Source organism: Falco peregrinus, chromosome 9 (assembly GCF_023634155.1).
Source record: "Falco peregrinus isolate bFalPer1 chromosome 9, bFalPer1.pri, whole genome shotgun sequence".
NCBI lineage: Eukaryota > Metazoa > Chordata > Aves > Falconiformes > Falconidae > Falco > Falco peregrinus.
Genome location: NC_073729.1, coordinates 37,603,757 through 37,626,316, shown reverse-complemented (window position 1 = coordinate 37,626,316; position 22,560 = coordinate 37,603,757). Strand labels below are relative to the sequence as shown.

Sequence of the window (22,560 nt, the reverse complement as noted above, 5' to 3'; positions counted from 1 at the left end):
ACCAGTTGAAGACAGTGGAAATCACTTCACAGAATAAGCAGCAGTGTGTTATCTGGCAGAAAACACGTATTTGATGACTTTTTTAAAATTCACACTCTTTCCAACTCCTTAGGAAGGCAAAAAAGGGTGATGTTACCTCCTTTTACGTTATCACCATGGTGACGTTATCCCCCTGGCAAAGCAGCTCCAGACAAGGCTCGTCATGTTATAGCTCCTTCCCTTCTTTTTTTCCCCAAACTTCCTTACATTGTGTTTGGCTGTTCACACTTTAAATTAATGTTACTCTTTAAGCTGGTCTAACAGTTACACCTGAAACACTTCCATGCCAGCAGTTTTATTATAATTTTGTCCCCTATATATTGTCCACAGCTGCTAATTCTGCACCTGCTTGCTGCATTGCAGCATAGCTCTGGCAGGTGACTTCGATTTTCTGGGTAAATGTACTTTTGCATAGTCCTGGTCAGAGTTCCTTCAGACTTCAGGGACCTGAAGACTAGGCAGTTAATCTAAACTATTAATCCCACTCCAGCTGTAGCCCATGGAGAGTGACAGTCCCTTGGGGACGTGATTCATCCCAGCTGACTTAGAACTTTGTGTCTGAATGTGCTGGTTCACACTCGGGCATGGCTGTCTCTCCATTGACTCTAGCCTGGTGGTTACATTAAAGAGCAGACATTTAGCTTTTAGACGACTAAATTTAGCCTGGATGAATTTAATCTGCAGGGGTTTTGTAACTTCTAGATAAAAGGCTAGCTGATTAGATCAACTGTCCAGCCAGTTCTTCGCTCTCTGGTTAGCCTCTGTGGAGTTCAGTAGCTCCAGGGTAAGTCGGCTGAAGGGGGTGGGGGAGGTTGGCGTTGCAGTCTGGGGACACCCGGGTGCTTCTGCTGTGCAATTTTTCATGTCCTGCATTGTGTTCTGGGTGGTGTGTTCCTAACGTGGCATTTTCAATCACTTATTAATGTCTGCCTGTGTTGTTTCTCCAAAAATAGCTCCGTGGTGCTTTTGGGAAGCTGGAGTTAACTAATCCCAAAACACACAGCATGTGGACAGTGTTGTCATTCGTGTGGCACCAGACTCATAAGTTTGAAGGTCCCGTCCTAGAAGGATTTCCAGGGAGATGCTAGAAGGCCCCATGAGCTGTTATTGCTCATGCCTGCGGTATCTAATGACGTGAGCTGTGCTAAGATTCCTGCTGTGCTTCGTATGCACACTGTGAGCCTGTGATATTAAAAAAGATGGTGTTTTGGCGTCTCTGCTGGGTGCCAGTCTAGCAGAGCCTGGGCTCCCCCAAAAATGTCAAGGAGGAGCATTAGCTATGGTTCAGGGATGATTAAGTTTCTTGGCCAAGTCTGATTACCCACTTGGGATATTTGTATTTCATTATAACTGACACCGAGACACATGTTTGATTTGGAACAAATTTCAAGCAGGAACAAGTTTCAGCATCTGCATTTCCACGGTGAGCACAGTGAGGGACAGAACAGGTTAGAGCCTGCTTGGCTGAGGGTGGGGAGCTCTCGGCAGGGAAGGGAGGGCAGGACCTGCATCAGGTACAGGGAGAGGGAAGGAGTACCTTGAGGAGCTGATCTTCCTCCCCTTGCAAAAGGGGTGCTCTGAGCTCCCAGTGTCAGGTGTGTGTCTGAGGGAGCCGGGAAGAGCCAGCTCCTCCCCAGAGTGGGAGGCTGTGCCTACCTGGTGATTAACTCCCCGGCGGAGGAGTGCAGCTCATGCTGAGTCCTGAAGGAACCAGCTGGGAGGAGCCCCGGAGCGCAAGAGGGCCAGAAGAGACCTGGAGTCAGACAGGACTAATCCGGGTGGAGAGGCACTTCTTAGCATCAACAGCTCTGGTCATGTTCAACTACCTGGCGGTAGAGGTGAGACCCCAGTTCCACCGTAGCTATGGGGGCCAGCAAGGGGTGTCTGGGCCACTGAAGAGCCGCCTGGAGCAGCTGAAGAAGCCGTGGTGGAGGGAGCCCACCCCACTGGTGCTCCAGCACAGTGAAACAGCCAGGCTTGCCATAGACGCCTTTCTTGAGCAGGGGGAACGCGGCTACCTGAGTGCCATCGCTGAGGAACGGGAGCTGCCTTTTCTTTCCACCCTGGACATGGAATATATGAGCCATCAGAGAAACCAAAGCTTTCCAGATCCCAGCTCAACGAAAGACAAAGAGGCTGACCCTGGCAGCGCGGACACTGGGGACGGGTCCTCCCTCAGCTCTGAACTAACATCTGGCACCTACTTTCCACTCATGTCTGATGTGCACCCTCCAGAGCTGGAGCTGGGGTGGCCAGGGGCACCACTGCTCACAGTGTCTGGCCAGACTCAAGCCACTGTGATTTTCCAAAGAAACAAAGCTAACAGCATTAAGGATTTGCTCCGTTCTCTGATCAGCCGGGCACGGACGGTACGTATAGAGCTGTGTCCCTTTAGTGGGGTCTTGTGCCGCAGCACCCAAGTGCTGGTGGCCGGTCCCACAGCTGTACTCCACATGCTCCAGGTTGTTGCTGCTCTCTAGATGTCTGGCATGATGCGATTGCTTTTTCTGTACCAGACCTGTAACTGTCACTGCTCCTTTCTTTTCCTGTAATTTCTTTCCGCCTGGGATTTCAGGTAGACAGGCAGTGCCCTGGGAGGCACCCTGGGTCTGTGTTTGCGGGAATGCTGAGCACGGGACGAAGCCCGGAGCGAGCGAGTGGCAGAGTGTGCAGCATTAACGCTCAGCGGTGCTCAGCGCCTGAGCGCCAGCCAGCCCTTCTGCCCCCGCCAGCCAGCCTGCTCCTCCAGGGCTTGTCTTGGCCCCTGGCCACCACGTTAAGCAGGACAAGAGGATACCACTGGTGAGGTGCTGTGGGAGAACATAGGACCTGAGTAAACTTGTGGGACTGAAAATCCCTGCCTGTGGTTTGAAGTAGGTTAGCATACATCATCCCATCTGCTAGACCTGGCGTCTGCACCTCTCTGAAGATGAGTAAGATCAGCCCGTTCTGCCCCATCGCACAGTTTCTGCCGGGTAGAGGTTGCTAACCCTCGGATGTAATAAAAACTGGACAACCACAATGGATTTACTCATTGTGCTCCTTCTTATTCCTTTTTGCTTTGATGCTATACTGGGTACTAAAGCAGCAGCTTGGACAACTGTTTCTCAGGTGCGTTTTCAGCTTTTATTGTCTTTGTCCTTTTTATTGTTCTTTGCATCTGTTCCATGTTTGTTTTCTTTTGTAGGATTTCATTTCAATAGTGTGACGATACTGAGTAAACTTCTAGTGCAAAGTCCACTTTTAGCCAGTGAACTTCTAGGCCATTTCTCTTATCATTCCAGTAGGGTTTTTTATTTATCTTTAAAGTCACTCCTTTTATTCATTACTGCCTAGTGCGGAAAGCAGGAGATAAAGAATTGTTAAGCCCAGACTTCAGCTGTGTCAAGAGCACAAGCTGTTTCCAGGTGGACTGAGCCAAAGTTTTGTCTTCTGTCCCCATCTGCAGTGCTGAGCAAAGTTACATTGGCCTCAGCAGATGAAACTGCAGTCCTGCAACAGCTCAGCTTGCTGTGCAGCATCACAACATCATCGAAGAACCACATATCATTGAAATTTGGGTGTGATATGAGGCAAATGGGGATCTTTTACCCTTTTGTCAAAAAGACGACCGTTTTGCCACGTAAGCTGCTGCTCAGTTGTAACCAGCTATTGCCTAATGCCCAAACTTCTACTGCACCTTTGTAGGCAAATAGGAGAATTTTTGTCCAGGAAGTGACAAAAAGCTTTGTTTGTCCTTGCAGGCAGCTGATTTATGATATCTTAAATGGTCTGAGAAGTCCTGTGACAATTCCTGCATCCTTTTCAGCAATGGGCATTAAGACTTAGTCATGGCAGAATGCACAAAGTAAATGACTAGCAGGAAATGTCCCCTTGGCACTTAGCATGTGTCCAAAATCTCTGATAATATTATATTATAATCCTTTAAACCACATGAAAAACATCTTGCTGCTTTCTCAGTTCACGGGAGCTTCGCTGTTGCTGCAGGGAGGGTGCCCAGGCAGTAGGTGCTTTATTGTACTTTAAGTACATTTTGAGTTTTTATGCTTTTTTTGCTTGGCCTGAAAAAGCACTGACAGTCTTCAGCCCTTTATGTTCAAGCTGGGGATTTTCACGCAGCGTTTTTGACTGTTGCATGAAACAGGAGAATGAGTTTTCAACCATCATATTGGTTTATTACTGGTGTTTTATTGGCTTCTAGGTTAGCAGCTCTGGCCAGGGCTTCCCATGATTCACTGTGTGATTGATGGCAGTTCCAGCTCATTTACAATCCCAGCTGCACACCTTTAAGTAGTTACTGAGTCATTTTGCTCATCAAACCATCAAAAAAAGATGCTACCTGTATGTTTTTTAATGACAAAAGAGCAACCAGAGGTAAAAACATCTTTTGCTTGAAGTACCAGTAGCAACTGTGTGGAGAACCACTTTTTTGCTTTTCAACAGCTGTTTCTGCATTTAAAATATTTTCTCCACTAGACTTTAAGTGCTCATCATATATCCCTCCTTTAGAGTGTTTTCCCTCCTGCATGCTTACAGCTAACATAGAAGGGGGCCGCAGTGCTGGTGGGATGTGGGAAGGATGTTGAGATCTCTGAATGCTTTTCCTGGGTCCTGTAGGCAGGAAGGCGTGTGCCTTGAAATGTTGTTTGCTGTTTTCTCCTGTACAGTCATACAGAACAACATCAGCTGACATATTTTGCAACAGCGTATTTGTACTGACAAATGAGCGAAAAGAGCATTTGTTTTATTGGTACCTTTTGCTTCTGTGGTTTATCTTTCTACTTTGCTGTATTTAACCAGCTGTCTTTGAAGATGTATTTTCAGATTTGAGCTTTTCTCTTTGCAGACATAAGAAGATGCAGCACAGCCACACCTTAGCCCTCATTTGATAATACTATTACTATTTTACTTTTCTTGGATGAGCTCCAATCAATTTTGAACCATGCTGCTTCTTTCACCCTTCTTGTACAACTCTTGACACTGGCTGGGGGTCTGCATTTATGTGCAATTGTAGAAGGGTTCCTGATGGTCCCCAAGAGAAGCATTGTATCGCTTCAAATGGCAACACTTAGGTAATGACCAAAACCACACTGCTATTGGCAAATACCAGTAAAACCAGCTGTGCTGGTTAGAAACCAGACAGATGGCAACCCCAATGGGGTGCTGGTAAGTGCTGTAATTCCCGAAGTGATGACTGCAGTAATTGCTGAATTGTGAGTTTCCAGAAGTGGATTTAGAAATGTCATGATTTAACCCTACAATGTCAAGGTGTGAATTTTCTAGAGCCTGTGGGGCAGCTGTGTCTGTGCAATGTCCTGACCCCCGAGGCTGTGCCATGGGCTCGGGGGCCGTGATTGGCATGGTGAGGAACAGGGATGCTCTGAGCCTGCCCCAGGCTTGCAGCTCCCACCACTGAGACCGAGGGGCTGGAGGCACTGGGTCTGTCACACCAGGCTGCCGTAGATGCCTAAGGCTTTTGAATGTAGACATGAGCTGTCAGGAGCCTGCACTGGAGGTGGGCCTTGGGGTACCTAACTTTGCTGCTTTACAGAGCTGTTGGAAATTATGCTTGAGGCTTTAGCCCTCCCTTTTGTGACAGTATGTTCTTAGGAGGCTTCAAGGGGAAGGCTTCCAGGGCTGTCTTCCCCCAAAACCTCTTGGCTTTGAGGCTGAGCAGCTGTTACAGTAAGAGCTGCCTGCTTTGCTTACCGAGCAGATATGGTGACTGAGAGGCCCTTATGGCTGTCCCGTGGCACCCGTGCTTAGAGTGACCAGCCCCACCGTGGGCACCTGCACCTCTACCACGCAAGGCTGAGGCAGAGCACAACCTCCGCACCCCCCGCCGCAGTGCCCCTCGCCGCAGGCTGCAGTGCGTGTGGGTTGCCAGCCTTCCTGCCCGACATCAGCTGTGGGTGCTTGGCAGCACCACCAGGAGCCAGATCCCCCAGATCTGCCCAGATATGGGGATCCTGGCAGCGAGGAGGCCGTGAGCAGCACTAGTCTGTTCTGCCTCCTGATGCCAAGCAAGTTTCAAAAAGTCTGAAAAACATGAGTCTGACTGTCCCCCAGAGCTCCACCCGGCCTGCACAAGCGGGCGTCCCTCTGCCTGGGCGCCTGCTGCCGTGCTGGCGCGGGGTGCCCCAGGGCTGCTGGGAGGTGCAGCTCTGCGCCCAGCCCAGGGCCGGCAGTGCCGGGGTGACGGGCACATGCCATGCACAGCCCTGTGCTGCCTGTCAGCCCCGTCGCCCTCAGCCAGCGCTTAGGTCAAGCAGCAGCCCGGGACTCTGCTAAAGCCTGTGAGCGCTGGTGGAGAACAGCAAGGGCGTGCAGAGCAGTGGGCGCCGGCAGTGCCTGTGAACACGTGGGGGCTGGGGACGCAGGAGCGTCAGTCTCTCTTGACTCCATCACACCGACTTCCCAAGCCAAGCTTAAATTGTCCTCAGGGCCAAGCCTGCCTAAGCATGGGATGAGCTGGAATATCGTGAGGCCAGTGTGGCCAAGAGGGACTTGCCCGAGGCCTTACGCAAGGTTTGGGCTATAGTGTTTTCTTGGTGCTTCATCATTAGAGGACGGGTGGCCCATCAGAGTCATTTGGCTAAATTTCCTTTGGTCTTTGGCTGAAGGCCAGTGTGGAGATGGTAAAGTCCTGCTTTTTTGTGGGGGTCTCAGCGGTACCTAATGCCGATACCCACACAGCAACATTGGTCTGGGAAGTTGAAGGTGCTTCTGACCGTTTCAGAGCTCTTCCAGTGCTGACTGCTGCCCGAGCCGGATAGGCACATCTCGGGACGGGAGAGGCGTCTGCCAGAGCTGCCTTCTGGGAAGACAACATTGATGAGGGCTACAAAAGAGGTGGCCTTCGGAGTCAGGCTCCGAAGCCTGTATCTCCCAGGACCAGGGTGAGAGGGTAGAGATGTGGGTTTGGCCTCGGGGCAGTAGGAATGTTTTTAGCCCTTGGTGACAGCTGCCTTGTGTCTCATGTGGACGTCTGGGACTAAACCAGCCTCCAGGAAGCTGGTGGGCTGGGCCTGGGGTCCTCTGCAAGATGTGGAGGACCAATGACACTGTGTAAGGCATCATTGCGGAGATGGTCTTGGGGGACAAATCAAGTGGAACCAAGAAATCTTCTCCACCTGCAAAAGGGATAAATGCCCAAGGGAGCAGGAAGCAGCCTGTGTTGGCACTGCTGCCCTCCTGTGCCACGGCTGCGGTGCAGAGGGTCTCCCATGGGGTGCACAGGCACCGGGCACCGACAGGAGCCAGCTTGCAGGCGAATGGCTGGGAGCAGAGCGCTGGGGAGCTAATGGGGCCCCGCTCTGCCCCTGCAGCTGCCTCTTCACTCAGCACCTCAGCCATGGGTATGAGCCTGGAAACAGGCAGTTTATTAAAGAAACAGCAGAAGAGCCACTGGGCAGCAGGCAGTCTGGGGCCAGCGTGCCAGGCTGGAGCAGAGATGCAAGCCTGTCCCTGCATCCAAGGACAGTGATACTTGGAGCTCCTCTATTCTTTTATGAAGCAATTCCAGGTCAGACCTGTGAATGTGATTCAGCCTGTTCCTATTTAAAGCTTGAACCACGGTGCACGTCAACCTCACTGCTGTCCTCTGCCCTTAACTCTTTGTTTGAAGGGAAGCAGCTGAGCAGACGCGGCAGAGGAAAGCTCACCCTGCGTGGTCTGTGCTGTACAGTGATGTGCACCGTGGAGAACTGTGTTCTGGCCATGCTCTACCACAGGCAGACCAGGTGTTTAAAAACAGGATTCCTATCTCATCACAGGGTGTATGATGAGAAGCAAAAGAAACTGTCACGCATTTTGAGTGCAAGATGTAGCGCAAGGCATGAACGTGGATAAAGTAGGCCATTGGAGCTTCACTCCAGCTCGCTGCTTTTTGGGCCATCTTTATTTGGGCATCCTCTACTAGACGCAGAAACTGAAAATTGGAGTAGTGCACAGAACCTTACAAGTACCAAACAGTTACCTTATTATATACACGCTTGCCTGATAAGATATGGTAAAGACTGACACTGAAGTGTTTGGACAGTAGCTCCATTACTTATGCAGCTTTTGCAGCGAAGCTGGCCTGTTGGTAAACCCTTCACTGCTTTACCTTTTCAGTCCCCCATGTGTTTGTATCCTCCGTGAGTTCTCCGTGCTAACTGTGAGTGGCTCAGGGTCTGAGTCACCAGGTTGCTCCGCAAGCACCCTTGAGGGAAGCGCGTCCGCCCTGACTCGTCACCCAGCTGGGCTGGTGCTCTCCTGCCTGCTCCGAGGTGTTCCCCCAACTTCTGTCACGAAGGGTGATGGCAGCAGATGGATCCCAGTGGTCTCTGCCAGCCCCAAATAATGGGCGCCTTGGTGTCTGCTGGCAGCCTCCCTCTGTGAGGGCAGTGGCACAGCTTCTCCAGTCACAGCTTCATCTATTTATGGCTGATTTCCCCGCATCTGTTGTTCTCATTGCAGGTCATGCTGTACCTTGAATTTTCTAGTTCTGGGTCAACTCACTTGTAGTAGGTACTGGTCATGACCTATCTTCCATTTTCTGTATTTTCCTTCCAGTTTTTGAAGAATTCATTTAGCCAAGAGGGTCTGCTGCCTCCCATCCCATCGCCACAGCAAGGAGGGTTGCCATGGCCGCCTTCAATCTCATTCTTTAAAAAACTGGCAATCTCTTTAAAATTCTTTTCCTTTTAAAAACCCCTCCCTTGCAGACCTTGCCTTGCAAGTCTTCAGTTTGAGGCAGATTTTCTTGAAAAAAAGATACTTTTTTCCCTGATAATGTTAGTGTTATTCCTTCTTCCTACTCTCAGTTTTCATTCCTGTCACTTGCATCCCAGGCTGCATCAGCAGGAGTGCTGCCCGCAGGGAAAGGGAAGGGATCCTTCCTGTACACGATGTTCTGCCGTTTTGCCTAGTCACCCCTGGAATGTAATCTTGGAACAAGGACATGTACATACTTGATCAGGATACCTTCTCCCTTACCTGGCAGTGTGTCCTTCCTGAAAAAAATGATACTTCTTTGTATTAACCTGCTAGTCATCTGCAGAGTCACTCATACTGATGGAATAATGATTTTGGTCGGTCTCAGCTCTTCTGTTTATGTGCTGTGTTTCTGGTGTATTTGCTTAAGGCAACACATACTTGTTGCAGCAGTGGTACTTGGAGCCTGTGCACATGCATTGCCCTCTCAGCTATTTGGTTGTACGAATGGCAGCTGAGATGGGAGGCTGCTGGATGGGGAATATCTTCGTAGTTATTAACACTAGTGTTACCTGCCATGGTGGGGGAAAGGCTGTTAAACACAAAGGTGTAGAAGCAATCTCCACTCATGTGGCCACAGACACTCACTAACACAGATTTGAACACTTAACTCATAGCTGAAAGCACAATTCACTTGGGCATGAGATTTCAACAGTCTCTTATTCCCCCCTCCCCCTCCCTTTTCTCCTGACTAGGTGATAGCGATTGTGATGGACCTGTTTACAGACATGGAAATATTGTGTGACCTGCTGGAGGCCTCGAGCAGACGGCACGTCCCCGTTTACCTGATCCTGGATGAAGAGTACTTGAAGCATTTTGTGGAAATGTGCAACAAAATGGCTCTTACTCAGGACAATTTCCCAGTAAGTTTTCAGTCACACACTGGATATGATAAATGGGTCTTGGAATCGATAAAAAATGTGTACCCTTTGTTCTGTTCCCTCTGCCTGGTCCCTAGGACCTACCCCTTCTCCCAGTGTCCCAGGCTAAGAAACTGTGGCTGTTTGGTTTAGGAAATCGAGATCTGTCTGGAAGCGCAGAGGAAGGAGTGGAGAAGACTCCTAGTCCCGTATCTTCATGTTTTGTGGTCCTCATGTCAGTTTTACACACAAGAAGCGTGGGCTCAAGGCCAGTAAGATGCAGTGCGTTACTGAACGCTTTGCTGGTCTGGTGCAGGCAGAAACCAGAAAACTTAAGTTCATGTGGACCTGTATCGTCCCCTCTCCTTGTCCCCTCTCAGCCCTTGCTCTGGGACATAGGACTGCAAGACCTGAATTGCTCATTGTTCAGGTCCCTGAGCTCAGGTTAGGTTCTGGCCGGAGCCGCTGCAGTGCAATAGCTGGGTGGGGAAGGGGAGCGGCGATTCCCCTCCGATGTCCTGGTGAAAAACCTGCCGCGTCCTCCCCTGCTGCGCTGCCTTGGTGCAAACCAGGTGTCGGAACCGTGAGGGTAAGATCTCCTGTTAGCCCTTGCGACTGAGTTGTGGGTTCATGAGGGGGTTGTGAAGAGCCCAGTTCCCCACTTGGTGGGGTGCTCATCAGCACTGGTGTGTGGTGCTCACAGCAGGTGAACAAAAACTAACAGTGTCACTGTGACAAGCTCTCTTGGGAACGTGCAGACTCAGAAACACACCCCGGTACCTTGCCGCTGCCCACGCAGCCTTTGTGGGTACTGCCTGTCAGTGGGAGTTGGGGTTTTGTTGTCATTTGTTAGTCCTGCAAGGCCAGCAGTCTGTGCTCCTTCACTGGGTGCACAGGATTCCCTGGAGGACTGATTCTCTTCCAGCCACCGATTTCATAGATTTCCCCTTTATCTTAGTGGCAAATGCTTGGAAATTACCCAGTTACCTCAAAACCATTCTTAACTAAAAAACAGGCTAGAGAAGAGAACACACACACACACACAAAAAAAAAGTTTTATGGCGTTCAGAAAAGATGCAGTTAAAAATGTCTTCATTTCCCCTCATTTTTAACCTCTCTACACAAAGATAATTTAGAGAGGCGTCCTTCCTCCCTCATGTTGCTGTTGCTCTGCCCTTTCTCGCTTCTCACAAGCCAGACCCATTTTATCCTGCCTCTTGAGATGGCAACTGTTAGGGAAAACTGCTTCACGCTGGTGCGTGTTTGCTTTCATGAAGAACTGCATCACTGAAGTCACCTGGTAGCTCCAGATTAATGCCACCTCCCCAAAATTTATTTTATTTGCTTCTTATCCAAGAGCCTGGCTATTGTTTTTAATTAAAATTAGAATGAGTTTGCGTCCATGGAGATGTCTATGTCTCTTTGTTAGACCTGATGTCATGTCTTGTGCTTGAATGGCTAATTAACACTTTGCCTCCGCCATTCAGTGACTCATCGGCAGGTCTCACTGTGAAGTGCCTCTTAAACTGATGCCTCTCGACCAGCACATTAACGTATGTGCTTGATATTCACATCTAAGTGGAATGACTGTACATGTCTTGTTCCTGGCCCTGAGTTGTGACAGGATGTTATGGTAAATCTCCATTTGGAATAATTGGTGACAATTTGGGGCTTAGTGGGGAATTTGGGGCAATTGCCCCTCCAGCATCTTGCTCCTAAGAACATTGCGTGAGCCTGCTGGCGTCAAATCCTGGTGCTGAACTTCAGCAAACCCCGCTGCGGTGGTCGGGCGTTGGCAGCGGTCGCAGCAGAAGGCTTCGCTGTCAGGTATTTCCAAGTGGCCATCTGCTGAACTTAAATCTGCTGCCTAAATCGAGTGAGACCAGTACACAGTAGTCCGGCTTTTCTGCAAGGCTGCAGGATTCTCATCTTGTTTGGGCAATTCAGGGACTGGATTGCCAAGAGGAAGAAGAGGATGGAAAAAATGAGCCACATACCAGAAAGTCGCCCAGCCTCAGAAAGGACGAATGCAGTGATGCAATACTGTGGCAACGAATCTGTGGGATACCCCTTACCTGAAGTGTGTTTGACTTCCCTGGAGGGGGAGGTGAAGCTCCTCCCTGTGAGAACTAGTTTTACTGAAACCTCAGCACCGGAAGGAAAGAATCCCTGCACTGATTGGCAACAGGATTTGATGAACGCCTCCCCAGGCGTCCAGGGTATCTTGCTCTGTATCAGCAAATTGTGGTGGCATTTCAGGAGAATCATAGGTTAGTGCAGGTTGGCAGGGACCACAGGCAGTCTCATCCAACCTCCTGCTCAAAGCAGTGTCACCTGTGAGGTCAGAGGTAGTTGCTCAGGGCCCTGCCTGGTCTAGTCTTGAAAATCTCCAAGCACGGAGATGTCACAGCATCTTGTTCCAATGCATAACTGTCCTTACAGGGAAAGTTTCTCCCTTCTCCTAAGGGACAGATAAAGACACATCCTGGGACACAGAAGGCAACAAGTGAGATCTGCAGTGCAAGGATTGTGAACCTTCAGCTCTGTCCCTGCTAGAAGTTTCCATGAACTCAAGCCTGGACAAGTACTTGGAGAAGAGGTCCAGGTGGGCTTCCCGCTAAGACAGACCACAAGAGGCTCAGGAAATGCCCTGAGCAGAGAACAGGCAGCAGCAGCAGCGGGGGCAGCACCAAGAGGCGATCACCTTCATCCTGCTCTTCCCCCGCTGCCGGCTGTGAGCGAGGGACAGCAGGTCGGCGGGACCCGATCTGGAGGAGACCTGCTGCTGTGCTGAAGCCCTGAAGGCAATGGTGCCCCTTGCACAGGTGGAGGGGCTCCCTCAGCACAACGTGAGAGCCCAGCTCCCCCACCCTGCCACACTGAGCTCCGCAGATGTTTCTGGAAGACGCCTCCTGCCCGCGGGGGTGGAAGAGGAAAGCTGCCAGGAATTGAGCCTCCTGCCGCGGGGCAGCTGCCTCTGGCTCCTCAGGCCGAGGCACAACTTGGGTGCCGTGAGCCCCGCACGATGCCGGACCTAGGGTGAGCGTCGCTGGCTGCGTGCTCACCCGCCTGGGAGGCCAGTGGGAGAAGGGGCGGCAGCCGTGCCCTGGAGCAGCCCTGGGGGCGGCGGGGGCGGGGGTCTGCACCTTGCGGAGCTGTAGGCAAACCGCCACTATTCATGCTTGTCTTTTGTCTGCAGCACTGGCCATCACCCACCGCGCTGGCATGGTGGAGGGAAGCTGCCGCCCCCACCAGCAGCGCCCACTGGCCACAGATGGCCAGACGGCCTCGGCGGCCCGTGCAGCCCTACCGGTCTTCGTCCTTTACGGGGCTGATGCTAGGCAGGGGCGAGCTGCCCACCAAGGGACCTGTCGGGCCAAACACGGGCGGTGGCGGTTTGTGTTGCGCTTGGGGTGCCAGCGCCGCTGGTGATGGGAGCTGGCCCGGAGGGGCACCGGGGGTGGCAGCCCGGCGCAGGGGCTGCCTCAGGGGTGGTGATTTACACATGAGATGTTTTGTTTGGCACTCTGTCATATAGATCAGGCCAGTAACTGTCTCCGGTGGCTGTTCTCTTCTGCCTGCCCCAGCTGAGGTGCAAATAACTTTTATTAGGGGCAAACCCCTCAGATTACGAAAAAGGCTCCTGCTGGATACCGAGAGCCTTCTTTCCCTTTTTGTACTGGGGAGTCAGTTTTACAAGCTGAAGTTGTATCAGACCAGCTTTTTGCCATCTTTAAAACAGATGAGGATCAGCTCTGTTTCACCTGAGTACAGCAGATGAAAATTTTTATAAAATTCTTAAGTATACTGATAAAAGGCAATTCTTAAAATGTAGGCATACCTTTCTGTAAATCTTTTTTACTGAACGATATTTTAGTTTTAAGAAGCCTGTCACTGCATAAAAGCAGAACAGCACATTCCATTGATTAGAAACTGGCTAGTTGTTACGGGTCAAAATTTACTTTAAATGCAGACCCATAAGGTAGTACAGTTAGTTGAATATTATCAATGATCTGGAAGAAATTGTGTAGTCCTACATGCTTCAGAAATGATCTGTAGGCTCATAGGATTCTCCAGATTTTTTTCAAACCGGTATTTGTACCTAAGTGCAACTTTTTAATATTTGTTGGCATTTTTATCTCATAACAGCAGAGAGTGTGACAAAATATTTGGTATGTAGAAGCCAAGAAATACCTGATGCCTTGCTGCGTTCTACCCCTGGGAGCAGAGCTCTGCTCGAGGGAGTCCATCAGTGGTGCATAAGGGAACATTTCAGTTTAGTTCAGTATGCGTCCCCTTGCCAACCCTGCTCTCTTTGGTTTCAGAACATGCGCATAAGATGTCTGAGCGGAGACACATACTACAGCAAAGCAGGCAAGAAATTTGCAGGCCAGGTTCTGCAGAAGTTTATCCTGATTGACTGTGACCAAGTTCTTGCTGGTACATACAGGTAAGAAAAAGTAGCAACTACTGTGACAAAGACTGGTGACACTGAGAAAATACTTATTACCGAAATACTGAATAATGTAGCTCATTATTTTTTTTCTCCACAATAATGATACACTGTTTTTCCTCTTCATTTCCCCTTATAAATGTCAGGTTTCCTTTTGGTGCTTTATGTTCTCCTGCTCCCCCCTTTTGCTCTTACCTTGTTTAGCTTTCAGATAGCATTAACTGCTCATCTGCCAGCATTGATGCTTCCTGGACACATCTGTCTGTGAGTACTGCTTCATTCCTTAAAAATGTAAAAAATGTTGGACCAGGTCAGGTGCTGCTCCACCTGGCCGAGGTTCCGGCTCCCGCTGATGCTGTGTAGGGTGAGCCACCCCAGCTGCTCCCCGTGGGCTCCTTCCCTCCACCGCATGCGCCGCTGTTGCATACATCCCCCTTACTCCCTTCAGCATCTGTTCGGTACTGATTGCCCCTGAATTAGCCCGAATTCGTTGTCTGTTCTAAACCAATTTCCTACTAATTTCATGAACCACCCCTGGTTCTAGTGCTGCAGGCTGGTGCAACAGCTGCCCTACATCCAGCTAGGGTATTGCTTTCCCGATGTTCTAAGCCTCCACCTCAGCCACCCTCCCTGCCCTTTTCTTATCTAAAGCAAAGACCTCAGCCTTTTCAGTCTCCCCTCATATGGCAGCTCCTGCGTCTCTGGGTCATTTTAATTGTCTTTCCCTGCACCCTCTCTGACCTCACAGTGCCTTCGTGAGATGCCAGGACTGGAGCCCCATGCAGCCCCAAGAAGCGGCTGCACCAGCATGTTACAGGGGGTCAAACCGCCGCTCTCTGCACTGTTATTACCGTGGTGCTGGTGGTGGCCAGCATTCATTGCATTGTTTAGCTGCCATTGCATGCTGAGCTGATGATTTCAGAGAACTGCTGACTGTGATTCTGAGCTTCTTCCTGAGCTGTTCCAGGTTTAGTGTCACACAGGCCTGACACAGAACATTTTCCCCTCTGGGTGCACCACATTTTCCTACCCTGAAGTTCATCTGCCACATATTTGTCCACTTGCTCAGTTCTGTAAGGTCCTTCTGGATTTCCTCTTTTTTTCGGCGAAGTATTCAGTCACCAGAAGGAATCTTGGCAGACGTGGGGATTTCACTGCACCCCCTCCATGCCTGGATCACCGATGGATGAGAAACAGTCTCTGGAGCCTCATGCTGACTCTACCCATGCGGAAAAATTACCGTCAAGTGCTGATTTGCATTCTGTGCTTTCACCAGCTCTCGGTCCATAACAAGACCTTTCCTCCATGTCTGTGGCAAGTTAAGTTTGTTAAAAGGCTTTGGTGTAGCACCCTGTCAAAGGCTGTTTGAAACCCCCAAAAAAGGTATGTGCCCGGGTCCCTCACCTGTGTGCTCGCTGGCTCCCTGACCAAATGCCAGCGGGTCTGTGAGGCAGGGCTTGCCTTTATAGTAGCCCTGCCGGCTTTTTTCCAAGAGGCTGTGCTCCTCCATGCTGTCAGTAATCTTGTTCTTCATGGCGCACTCTGCCATGTCCCAGGGTGGAGGTCAGCTCCAGTGCTATGTGGGCCTCAAGATCATGGCCAGAGCCCTCTCTGTAGATGGAACCATGCTGGGAACCTCCCAGTCCTCAGCAAAGGAGTCTAGAGTGGCCCTGGTACACGGGAGTGAAGCACGTCTCAGTGTCACCAGCATTAGCCATGGATGCAAAAAATTCATCGAGGTTCTCCTCTATGCTCTTGCCATCACCGAATGCCCCTTTTGACCTAGAGATCTCAAATGGACCCGCCAGTTCCTGAACTGCCAGTACAGCAGTTCTGAGCAACCTACAAGGTGTAGTCATCTTGGGGTTTTGGACTGCTCCTTTTCAGCTCTTTTTCACTAACTGCTGTGTTCTTACATAGCTACTTTTCTTAAAATAGAATATCCAGGTGCTGCATTTGTTTAGATTGCTCTTTCCCACCACAGAGTTAAAATTGTGTTGTACGCTTTATTGCAATTGGGCTCTTCCCTTCTAACTCGGGAACAGTCTTATGCATCATTCCAGACCACATCCTGAATAGCATCTTTTCTTGTGGGTCTAACAATTTAGGCTAGTTAATTCTGGCAAGTAATCATTTATTGCTTCCACAAAGTTTTTCTCCACAGCTCATCTCAGTGAAGCATTAACCTAGTACGTATATGAGTGGATGAAATCTCCCGCTGTTACTACCGTTCCTAATTTTGCAGCCTCTGTAATCTCAGTCAACATTGTCTGATCACTGTCACTGTTCTGATCAGAGGGTCACGAGTACTATTGTTGCGCTATGTTTTTATTACTAGATTCTGAGTTTTTCACCTACAGATCTTCCCCAGAGTATTTTCATGCTGTTGCACATCATATTGTCTTTCACAAACAGTGTAACCCCCCAGGACAGACTGTTCTGATGTTTCTGTGAATTTTGTGCCCTGGCAATACTTTATTCTCCTTCCACCAGCTCTGCTTGAACACTGTTCTCCCTATCCCTTTTTCTCCCTTTTCCACCTCCCAGCCAGCCCATGCTGGACCCTCAATTTACTGGTGTCCTCATCAGTGCTGTCACTCCGAGCTGCACCTTGTCTTCTGCTTCCGAATCTCCCAGTGTGGAGGTCTCACCTTAGCAAATTCTGGCAGTGAAAAATGAAGTACCTGGTTGAAACTGGTTATGTAGGATCTCTGTCTAAACACTCGGAGAGCAGTGTCTGGTGGCATTTTGACCATCCTGAGACACGTATCTAAAAGCAATGGAGTGAGTCACTGCCTGGAAACATCTGTCCATCTCCACTGACGGCAGGCGTGGGGATGAGTTAACTGGCACCACTCGGTTTTGAGTGGCTAAAACTTGAGTGTGTGTCTGCTGGATTGAACACCACAGCTGGGGGAACATCTTATTCCCCTGTGGCCCAGAGTCAGGGTATTGCTTAAAATGCAGATTCGGGTCAGTTCCTCCGTCTGCTGTGCTGGGGCAGGGGTCTGGGTCTGCAGTGTGCTCTCTTCCTATAGAGCTCTGGGTAGCTGAAACTTCTTGAGTTCTGGAAGATCATTATTCAGTTGAACAGGGCCTTATATCTAATTCTCTGCTGTCGTAGTAAGTACATGATGTTCTGGACTAAAAGAAACAGTCTCTCATTGTGGAATTTGTTCAAAGCGGTCAGAAGCACTTCCACAGGTGAAAATCAGGGAATCTGCTACTAGGCATACTGCAGCCTGGTCCTGTACCAGTACAGCAGATACAGGTCACAGTCTGCTGTTGGCCTTTTTGACTAGTGAAGCATGGAAGCGGTCAGTTTTTTGAACTGCCCATGGGAGCCCTGACCTCTTTCCTAGATGTTGATATCCGAGGACTCATCAATATACAGTCAGGGAGTTTGCAACAGTTTGCATTTATTGACATCGAATTTTGTCTGTTGTTTTGTCACTTATTCACCCCACACCGTAAGATGGTCTTGCAGCTTCTGATTATCCAGGTTTTTTCTGACCACCCACAGCAATTTTGCCATGAGCTCTGACATGGATTGTTTCTACCATTTCTCAGGACTTTCTGAATATGTTGAACAGCAGTGATCCTAGCACAAAACCTGTGGGATTTCAGTGGGTAAATGAAAATAATTGCTAGCATTTGTATCCTATCTTTAATAAACTGTTACTCCTCAGGAGAACAGTCTTTTGTACTCCATTTTTCTGAGAGTCCCTGCTGAATGACCATGTCAAAATCTCTTTGAAAATTCAAGTATCCAGCACCAAGCAGATCAGACGCATCTGTCTGCTGGCTGCCTCCTTCAAAGAAGCGCAAGAGGCTTTTGAGGTATGGCTTCCTTCCACAAAAATATGCTGAGTCTTCAGCATTATGATTATAGTTATTTATGCATCTAATCATTTTACTCTGTATTTGCTTCTACCAGTTTGTTCAGTATGGAAATAAGACTGGCTGGTTTGCAGTTTTCCAGGAGCTCTTAAAAAGGTTTACATTTACTACTTTCCATTCCTCTGCTACTGTGTTCTATTTTAAATGATAGGTTATTCACTGGTTAATAATTGGAAAACTGCTGACTTCCAGTTTTTGAAGGCTGTTTACTTTAGTATTTTCCTTTAACTTTGCCTTTTAACTATGGTGACATTTTGGATGTTTTAAATGTCTTTCTTTTGATAGGTACATTTTCTCTGAGACTCTAATATAGCATCTTTAAACAAGCTCCATGCTGCCTCAAGCATTTAACCTTTTTGGTTACTCTTCTAAATTTCTTTTTAATAGCATTCCTCACTTTCTCTTTTAAGTTAAGTATTACTGTTGTGGATTATTTTGGTCCTGAAAGAATATTTCATATGGGTACCTCATGGTTATTTTTTTGCTGAGTGGCCTTGCCAAAGAAACCTTCTGAACTGGTAATGCTATTTCTCTTTTTGTTGGTTTTCTGGTTAGTTTCTCCAAAAAGCAGTCATTTATAGTGTCTAAAATGCAGTTTCTGCAACTCTGCTAGTAATGAGCCCATTCAACATGGCTATAACTGAATCTCCCTCTATTCCTCTGCTTTCTCTGCCACCTTAGCCTCTCAGCACTTCCTTAGCATGGCATATTTCCCACCAGCACTCTGCTCAGAAAGTTCACAGTATAGCCCTAATACTATGCTTTTCCTATTTGAGAGTGGAATTTTAATCCATCAGGAATATTTTTCATTTTTTGATGTATCGTTTACCTTACTTGTATTTTTTGTAACATATTGCACCAGTAACATATCCTCTGTTTGTCCTTTCTGTGTAATTTTTACCCCTGCAGTTATACTGTTCCTTGATTTTCTTGCACACAATAAGTTTCTGAGATGCCTTTTGTGTCAGTCATCATTTCAGCTCAGGTATTTCACAACATCTATCTGGTTTTTTAGCTCATAAAATTTATGTATGCATGTAAACATTTGTATCTGATCTGGTTGACCACCGTCCACTTTTCTAAATGCAGTTTTGTTTGTTCAGATTTTCTTCATTCGTTCTAATCTTTTACCTAAGTGTCATTGATTTCCATCCTGTCCTTACATCAGAATACCATTTTCTTGCTTTTATTGCTAAGGTAAAGTGGTCAATCTCAAACTGTGTGGCCTTCTACACATCACAGCTTTGCTCCAGATTCTGATTTAAAGCCTCCCTATATCTTCTACATTATATTGTGTACAGCAGTCAGGTTTCACGTAGGTTAAGATGGAACCCAGCTTTCTTTATAGAGTCACTATGTTCCTACGGTTTTCCACGTCCCTATGATTCTACCAGCCTTTCCCTAACAGAATTTCCATAACCATGTCCTGAAATGCTCTTTTACTTCTCTGTCCTATTTTATACCTGGGAGGATACACAGACATCGACTAGTGGCTTCTCTGTAGTGCTCCATAACTTAGATTCAAATGCCTCTGCTATCCTTCATCCCAGCGAGCAACTCCCTCTTCGTTCTTTGCTGTCATCCTCCCTGAGCATTGAATCATGGAGGACTACATCTGTGTGCTGTCTGTCTCCTGTGGACATCCACACACTTTAGTACCTTCCATACAGCTTGGTTTGTACAGCCTGGGGACGGTGACCACGCGGAGTTACCGGACTCAACATCTCCAGTTCCTCAGAGGATTCAAGCTGAGTGAAAGGATTTTGCATGTCTCGCAGGCCACAATGGGGTTCACACACCCCCAGGATATTTGCTTTTTTCCCCCAATACTGTGACACTACGGATGTATGTTTTCCTTAAGACATACTCTAGCTCTCAGAGCTGCTGCCTACTCATTCTCCAGCCTGTATTTGTGACCTGATTGTGACTGCTTGGAATGTATTTTCTTTGAATATTTTCCTGTTGATCTGCACCCATTTTTTCCAGAACCTTTTTCAAACTCATAACTGTTCAGTCCCTCTCCATTGGACATGACTTGGGAATTTAATGAGTGCAGAGCCTTCCATTACTTACGCTGCTCATGAAGCTATTGCATAGCACCAGAGCCAAGATTCTAGGTCCCTCTGAAGTCTCAATGCATCCTTCCATGCTGACAGTGAATCCAGATGCCTTGTCTCTCCTCATCCTCTCTTCCAGAAGGGTATTTTCCTACTCTGTCTTGATTATTCAGGTATTCAGTGTCTTTTAATTCTTCAGCTGTAAGAAGAGACTCTTTTTCTCCTCACATGCATGCTCAAATGATGCCCCAAATCCATTTTTAGTCTCTAGCTACATCTCTAGCCATCAGATTCTTTCTTCTTTAAATGCAGTATTACATGTGTGCAGCAAAGGTAGTGTACCTACTGACATTTTCATATGGAACCCCGTATGTTGATACTGTTGTTCTTTATGCTGACATTTTCCTTTATAGTTCTGTAAAAACCCTTCTTATTTTCCAAAATACTCTGGGCAAGCTGAACTCACATATTGCTGCCTATTGGTATGAATCAGGCATGGTTTGGGAGTTTTCTGAATGTTCAGCTCACTGCTCTCACCTGAAACAACTGTAGCAAATTGGTTTAGACCCCTCAACTCGTATGTGTTTATTGATTTAACTATTTCCCTGTAGCTTCCATCTTTAACAGTAAATTTCCTCTAAATGAAGACTAGGAGAAAACAGGATTCATTGAGATATCTAGAAAAAGCAATAATCTGAAATCCTAATTATAATAATATATAGTTATTTAATATTATTCTAGGCACCAGAATAAATAGTATGTTTCTTTGGGCACTTATTTAATGTAACAGAGTGACGGATTTGAAGACATTTACCAGTGCAGCAGGTGAGAGGAGCCTAAGGGCAGGTGGGGCTAGAGCTAAACAGGATCTCGAATAGGAAGCCTCGAGTAAACTTTTGCCAGGTTAGAGAAAAGAGTGCATTTCTAAATGCACTAGAGAAAAGAGGCAGCATTGTCAGCCTGGAAGGGAGTTATGTGGCTGTTCTGGTTGCCTTAGAGGAAATTAAATTTTGCAGCTCAGAATGGAAGATGGTCAAAGTATGACCATTTTAGGGTTGCTCTTCTGTAATTATCTAATGAGCATATTCATCTCTACAAGTAATCTCAGACTTGCATACTTCAGAGAAAGTTTTTAATGACATAAATTGAGTAGCAATACACCACTCAGATGTTAAAATCAGTGCTAGGTATCTTGGCACTCTGTGAACTGAAGTTACATGTGGGTTTTTTTCTTTTGTTCTTTTTTTTCAGTTTCACCTGGCTTTGCAGCCAAGTCCACACCAGCCTGGTGACCCACTTCCGTGGTCAAATTGTTGCAGAATTTGACAAGGAATTCCGGTACTTGTACGCAGAGTCCAGAGCAGTGACTAGTTTCTGTGTACCAGATCCTGGAACATGCCCCTCTTCTCAGAATACCTCAAACATTGCCAGCTTCCTTTTAAAACCCCCACAGGTGAATGATGCTGAAACCTTGAGCCCCTCCAGCAGCCTTTCCAATGTAAGCATCAGAAGCATAAAAGTGTCTCCCTTTCTGAAAAACTCCAGCTGCAATGTACACCAGGAAAATCAAGATGCAAACTCTGATTCTGGTAATAAGAAGGGGAAGGAAGACACAGCTCTGAAGCCCACCTGCCAGAAGCAGCAAGGAGAACCGCCAGACGCACCAAACAATCCTCCAAATAAACCCACCCCAGCCTTGTATCACAAATCAAATCTCGTGACAGCAAGGACATTCTTGCAGCCAGAGCCTTCCCCTGCCTTGAGCTCCAATAAACCCAGTTATCAAGGGGACAACAGCGGCCACTGCTCCCCGCTAAGACAGGAGCAGATGTTGCAGTCCCTGTCAGAGGGTGCCAGCAGCAACGGGACAAGCACGAAGCAGAAAGGGTCTGCTGCTGCCTCCAGGGAACCGACAGCAGAGAACGACACCACTTGTTATGGGATGGAAAAACGACAGAGTCCTGGACAAGGAAAATTGGACCTGCTGTCCCCATACAGCCAGCTAAAACGAGAGAAAAAGCCTGTCGTCCCTTGCTATGACAAGCTCCCTGAGGACATGCTGATGGAAAAGAACAGCGCGTATGGGGCTGAGAAGAGAATGACCCTCGGGCACAGTAAGCTGGATCTGATCACCAAGTACAACAAGTTAAAATCTAAACACGTACACAGTCGGTTCGAACTCTGACCTGGACCTCGAGGTGTCCTTCGGTCTTATTTTCAAGCCGTTGGTTTTCCCCCCTAATCATCGTACCCGGGGCTCGAAATCACAATATGGGTGGCAATTAGTCTTGTTCCTATTAAAAGCTGTCCGTGCTGTTTCTAATATATGCAGATGACTGGTTCAGGTGAGATTAGCAAGCACAGCTCAAATTTTCAGTTACAAGAGTGTGGTGGGAGGCGGGAGATGACAGAAACATAATCCACACCTGTACCCGTGTGGGGAAGAGCCATTTTGCCCAGGCTCACAGCAGAACTTGCTACAGCTTGGAGACCG

The 22,560-nt window shown here is 48.1% G+C and overlaps 1 protein-coding gene across 1 annotated transcript; it reads left to right on the top strand.

Moving 5' to 3' along the window:
* The first annotated feature begins 890 nt into the window (after positions 1 to 890).
* On the top strand, positions 891 to 22,393 carry FAM83C (family with sequence similarity 83 member C). The gene is made up of 4 exons (XM_005229289.4): positions 891 to 2,408; positions 9,492 to 9,659; positions 13,982 to 14,106; positions 21,318 to 22,393. The coding sequence occupies exons 1-4, from the start codon at positions 1,731 to 1,733 to the stop codon at positions 22,249 to 22,251; spliced, it is 1,905 nt and encodes a 634-aa protein (XP_005229346.3). The 5' UTR covers positions 891 to 1,730; the 3' UTR covers positions 22,252 to 22,393.
* The last annotated feature ends 167 nt before the right edge of the window (positions 22,394 to 22,560 follow it).